Source organism: Acartia tonsa, chromosome 3, assembly GCF_053477335.1.
Source record: "Acartia tonsa isolate MP-2025a chromosome 3, ASM5347733v1, whole genome shotgun sequence".
In the NCBI taxonomy this organism is placed as follows: Eukaryota; Metazoa; Arthropoda; class Copepoda; order Calanoida; family Acartiidae; genus Acartia; species Acartia tonsa.
Window position 1 is genome coordinate 7,764,095 of NC_137262.1, and position 5,906 is coordinate 7,770,000.

The following is a 5,906-nucleotide window of genomic DNA, read 5'->3' on the forward strand; positions in this document are numbered from 1 at the left end:
ACATATTTTCTATATCTATTTTTACTCTAAAATAAACAAGTGATAGTTAATGATACAGAGATAGGACAATGGAAAATTTATTTTAAACGTAATTGGCATGGAGGTAGGTGACAATGGGATGTTTTTTACACTAGTCCCCAAAGTTTTATATTAACGTTTTCTTATTTGTTTGTTTAACATCTTTGTGGACTTTTATTGAATTTTAATTGATTGGTTTATTACGTTGAGTGTCCAAACGTTTCAACCACTATTTGTAATCTACAGAAGGGGTAATTATGTGTATCATCATCGGGGATATACATCAATTTATCGGCCATTGTCTTATCCCTTGATATCCTTAAAATATTTGATCGGTGTTATCGATCCTTCCCCCCCCCCCTCCCCCCCGAGTGACTATTCAATTATTTGTAAAACTTACCAAAATAAACGCAAGTTCAAAGAGTAAAGAAAAAACATTTAGAAATGTTTCATTTAAAATTAGTCACATAGAATTTTATTTGAATAGTCATTATGAAATGATAAATATAACAAGAAAATGTTCACTTTAACTCAGAGAGAATGATATAAGAGTTTTTGAAATGATATAAACTGTCTTGTATAGGAAGTTCTTATATTAGTATAGTGCAAGAATTCACTTAGTGCACAGTTTAATTAAATATTATTAAGAATGGCTCCTGAAAATACTTTGGTTTATTTTGACTTTACAGGTGTTTTATTCAATCCTTAACAAATTATCTAATTATCTGTTCTTATTAACAATACAATGATTGTATGTATTTTATAATCCTATTATATAATGCAGTAAGGCTGTTTTGTCTGTAGCTTAAGATTTTTAAACAACTGAGCCGTTTGAGTTCTACACTTTAGGGATGCTTTACAATGGTTCTAGGCTATTAAGATTATAGATTTAGGATGGAATTAGGCTATTTTCTTTTCTTTTTCTGCTCTTTCATATTCAGAGCTTCTATAAACTAAATCCAAAAGTCACAGCCGCTAGTAATTTAAAAAAGAGCAATAATGACAAAATCCACAATTGCGTTAGAACTCATACTTTATTATTTAATAAAATTATAGAGTATAAATAAAATATGTCTATAGATTTTAAAAATAAATTTTTATTTAAAAATCATTATGAATACTTTGGATTGATTTTAAATAATTCAGAAGTGTGAAACTCCAAAAAACGTATTGGCACTTTGGTAATGGTTACCATTTTTTTTTTGTAATGCTTAAATTCTCATTAACCTAGGAAGAGCTGAATTGTCACGCTTGATCATCAAATACGCGGGAGAAGATTTTGAAGATAAGAGAATTAACAGTAAGTTTTGTTCAAGCTACCCAGTTCAGAAAAGACAATAACCACTTATGAGACTCTCTGCTAGGATAGGTCCGTATGTGCGCAATAGATGCACTCATCGTTGATTAAGGCATGTTCATCATCATTGCCTTTTAGTTCTCGGCAGAACGTAGGCCATGCACAATGGTTCTCCAATCTTCCTTTGTTTGGGCACGTTTTGAGGCAGTGCTGAAAGATGGAATTTTCTTATCTTTCAGTTCACTTAAGAGTTCCCTCCTCCAGGTTGTTTTTGGTCTACCTGGTTTCCTCTTTCCTATGTGGGGGTTCCAAGTCAAGGCTTGATTGGTTATATCATCATGCCCTTTCCTTAGAGTGTGCCCCAACCATCTCCATTTTCTCTGTTTTATTGTCAGTTTAATGTCTGACATATCACTGCGCTCTAGAAGCTCAGCATTTGTGATCTTATTTGGCCAAAAGATCTTGTGGATTCTCCTGAGACATTTATTGACATATGTCTGTAGCTTGGAGACCACTGCTGTGTTTAGAAACCAAGTTTCAGCCCCATACAGCAAAACAGAGAGAACATTTGACTTGAACAGTCTTAACTTAGTCTTTATGGAGATGTTGTTGGAATTCCAAATTTTGTTCAGGCTGGCAAAGGCTGTCCTAGATTTGTTAATTCTAGCTTTAACATCTGTTAAAGTGCCTCCAGCTTCATCAATTTTACTTCCAAGATACTCAAAACAATCTACATCCTCAAGAATTTGGTCTCCAATAGTAATTGGTTCTTGGGAATTTGCATTTAATCTGAGTATTTTGGTTTTAGGAACATTTATTTCTAGTCCAATTTTCTTGGAGGTTTCAGCTATCCTGTTAGTCCTTCTTTGCATTTGACTTCTATTGCTTGTTAACAAAGCAATATCATCAGCAAAGTCCAGATCTCCTAAATATTTGGGATTGCCAAATAGCTCCCAGCGAATGCCATCATTACTTTCACAGTTCTTCATGATCCAGTCAATGGCAAGGAGGAAAAGGAAGGGAGAAAGAAGGCATCCTTGTCTGACGCCTGTTACAATCTCAAAAAAGGTTGATAGTTTACCTTTATACATTACATTTCCACCTCCTTTATGATAGATAGCTTTAATGATATTGATTATCTTTTCTGGAATGCCATAGTGTCGGCAGATTTTCCAGAGAGATCTTCTGTCTAAAGAATCAAATGCTTTTTTGTAGTCAATGAAGTTTACAAAAAGCTCAGAGTTCCATTCCTTGGATTGCTCTATGATGATTCTTAGAGAGGTTATCTGATCAATAGTGGAACGGTTTGGTCTAAATCCAGCCTGATTAGGTCTTAGCTTTTCATTAACCTTCTTCTTTATTCTATTAAGAAGAATCTTACTAAGGATACGGCCAGGTACTGAAAGGAGCATTATCCCTCTGTAGTTTCCACATTGGGTCAAGTCTCCTTTTTTGGCTAGTATTGAGATATGTCCATTCTTCCAGTCCTCTGGGCATAACTCATCATTCCATATCTTTGTGATCAAAGGTAGGAATGCCTCAGCAGACGTATCTAGGTCTGCTTTTATGACCTCAGCTGGGATGTTATCAGGTCCAGCAGCCTTGTTATTTTTCAAACTTTTAATGGCCTCCTTGATTTCTAATAGATTTGGCGCTCGACAGTCAATGTCAAGTGCATCTGAGGGTGGAATCTCAGTTTCTTCCTCTGGAACTGGAAGATTCAGCAGTTCAGTGAAGTGCTCTGCCCATCTATTTAGAATATCTTCATCAGTTTTAAGGAGTGAACCATCCTTGTCCCTGATGTGTGATCCTGATTTGTGTACTTTACCTGCAATGCTCTTAGTAATCTCATAGACATCTTTCATTCTATTTTGATTAGCAGCATTTTCTGCTTGCATAGCAAGGTTTTCCAAGTGTTCTTTTTTGTCAATTCTGACACTTCTTTGGATTTCCCTGCTAAGCATCTTATACAGGTCTTTATCTTCTGGAGAGTTTCTAGAGAGTGTCTTTTGTCTTACCTCTCTTCTTTGATCCATGAGATCAATGGATCTTTGAGTGATCCACGGCTTTTGGTTAGCCTTTTTGAAACCTAATTTTTCTTGGCTAGTATCATTATAAACTTTTTTAATACCTTGCCAAATATCTTCAACTCCATCATCCTCTTGAAGAGTCAACAACTCAAATCTGTTCTTTAGAGTGAGCTTAAACTCTTGTAGCTTTTCAGAGTTTTGAAGGGTTGTTAAGTTATATTTTTTCCTGGGGTTAGGCTTTGTGTCCTGCTTTTTAAATCTAAGCCGAACTTTAGAAGATAGAAGATAATGGTCTGAATTAACATCAGGTCCTCTTTCAACCCTGACATCAAGGAGAGACCCTTTAAAACGTCTAGATATACAGATGTGGTCTATCTGATTAAAGGTTCTTTGATCTGGTGATCTCCAGGTGGCAGTATGAATCTTCTTGTGTTTAAAGATGGTTCCACCAATGACAAGTTTGTTTTCAGTACAAAAACTTACAAGTCTATCACCATTGTCATTTTCCTTGCCATTACTTAAGCCTAGGCCATATCTGCCCATGACTTCTTCTAAATTCTCATTATTACTCCCCACTTGAGCATTGAAATCTCCTAGGAGCATGGTCAGGTCCTTCTCTTTATGACCATTCTTAAATACAGAGTCAAGCTGGTCATAAAATTCGTTTTTGACCTCTGTATCTGCTTGTTCTGTAGGAGCATATGCTACTATTATTCTCAGATTGGTGTTTTTATCTGAGGATTTGAAGTAAGCCTCCATGATTCTTGGACCATGGGGTTGCCAACTGATCATGGCCTGCTCTGCTTGCTTGGTCAGCATAAGAGCCACCCCTTGGTTATGTCCTAGATCCTCATTCATATGGCCTGAGTAAAGTATTTTCAAGCCAGAATGATGTTTAAACTCTCCATTATTTGTCCACCTTGATTCGGTGATAGCCAGGATATCAACCCTGGCTTTAAGCATTTCTCGGCAAATGTTTTCTGTCTGGCCTGACTGAAACATTGTCCGAACATTCCAGGTGCAAATTTTTGCTGGTCTGCGGGAATTCAGAATCATCCGCCTGACTGGTCCTTTAGCGGTTTCCCAGCCAAACATCATATTGTTGTTTCCAACCTCTACTTCGTTCCCGAGCCCAAAGTTAAATTGGTCTTTACTTTGTGCAGATTGAACGTGAGCAGGTTTTTTCTAGGGAAGGATTGTTAGCCCCACCCAAACCCCCTGAACTGGGGGAAGTGACCAGAATTCAGTCTGGCATCTACCCTAGGACCTTTCCAGCACAGTAGGACTCTTCTGGTGTAGCTCCTAGGATCATTGATGCACGGTGCAGGATGGACGGCGTGCACGTAACTGGTCTCCCATCCCATGTTAAGACATGTTAGAATCGTCATATTGATTTCAAACTTAATTCACCATCATTATTTTTTTATTTGGTTGTTATGTATTTATGCTTCCTTGTTTTTTTAAGAAAGTATCCCTCTTTCCTCTCATGCTTGTTATACTTTTGGTTAATAAGATTATTGAAAAATATAACATTGTCAATAACCTAAAAAATAGCTGTAAATAATTCTTTTCTTGGGGGGAAATTATAAAATAAACAGTTTGCCCTATGAAATCACTCGTGTAAGTGTAGAGCGGAGAGATGTTGAGCTTCATACTTTTAGAGAAAAGTATAATTTCTCTTTTGACGTTCCATAGTAAAGTTAAATTTATTTATATCCTTTTTAAATAAAGCATAAGTTTTAATGGATATATGATATACCAGGATGTATTGACAGGGACAAAGGAGGGAGTAGGTTGCGCTAAAAATCCATAAAGGTTGTGAGTTTTAGGTTCAAAACAGTAGAAGAACGAAAAAAATTCTGTTAACTTTTTTTTAAAAAATTGTCTTAGGTAAAGGGAGGTGGAAGGAGAATATCGTTATTTTAGTCTGCAGCGATTATCACTTTACCAGAGTACAAGGAAAACTGATGCAACATCTAAGTAATAATATATCAATTTTAGTTGATAATCATGTAATATGACAACATTAGTATTATAAATAAAAAGACAATATTTTTTAGTTTAGAAAAAGAAAGTTTAAAAATAAAACAAGCAAAACCAAATATCACCAAAAATATTTTCCCTTTCAATAAAGTGCGAGTTTTATAGGCTACATTACAAAACTTTAGAATTTATGAGCCCTACCTAAAAAAGCCGTACATACTTTTTGGCGTAACAATGGTATCCGCAAAAGTGTCGCAACTGCAAAGCTACTAAAAACGACAGGAAAAAGAGAATGGGGATGATCAAAGTAAAATTGAGTTTTGTGCTTTGTTAGTAATTTGCTGATCTGACAATTTTTGACGATATGACAACAACATGATTTTATACGGAAGTGATAGTTGACCATACTTTTTCCTATAAAATATACGGGATGTCAAATTAATCATTCTTTATATTACAAATTTATTGACTAACATTACTTTTCAATACAGAAGGGAAAAAGTATTTGAGAAGAGCTGTTCTTTTATCATCATAAGATTATAAATGATAAGATATTCTTTGCAAAGATTTGTTTATTG

At 35.4% G+C, this 5,906-nt stretch overlaps 1 protein-coding gene across 1 annotated transcript in view; it reads left to right on the forward strand.

Moving 5' to 3' along the window:
• Positions 1–499: 499 nt before the first annotated feature.
• The window catches only part of LOC145313211 (glutathione S-transferase 3-like), an 8,236-nt gene continuing 2,829 nt past the window's right edge, over positions 500–5,906 (forward strand). The window contains exons 1-2 of the mRNA XM_080152502.1: positions 500–707; positions 1,250–1,318. Coding sequence (XP_080008628.1) covers positions 668–707; positions 1,250–1,318 — 109 coding nt within the window. The 5' untranslated portion in view covers positions 500–667. The remainder of the gene's footprint in view (positions 708–1,249; positions 1,319–5,906) is intronic.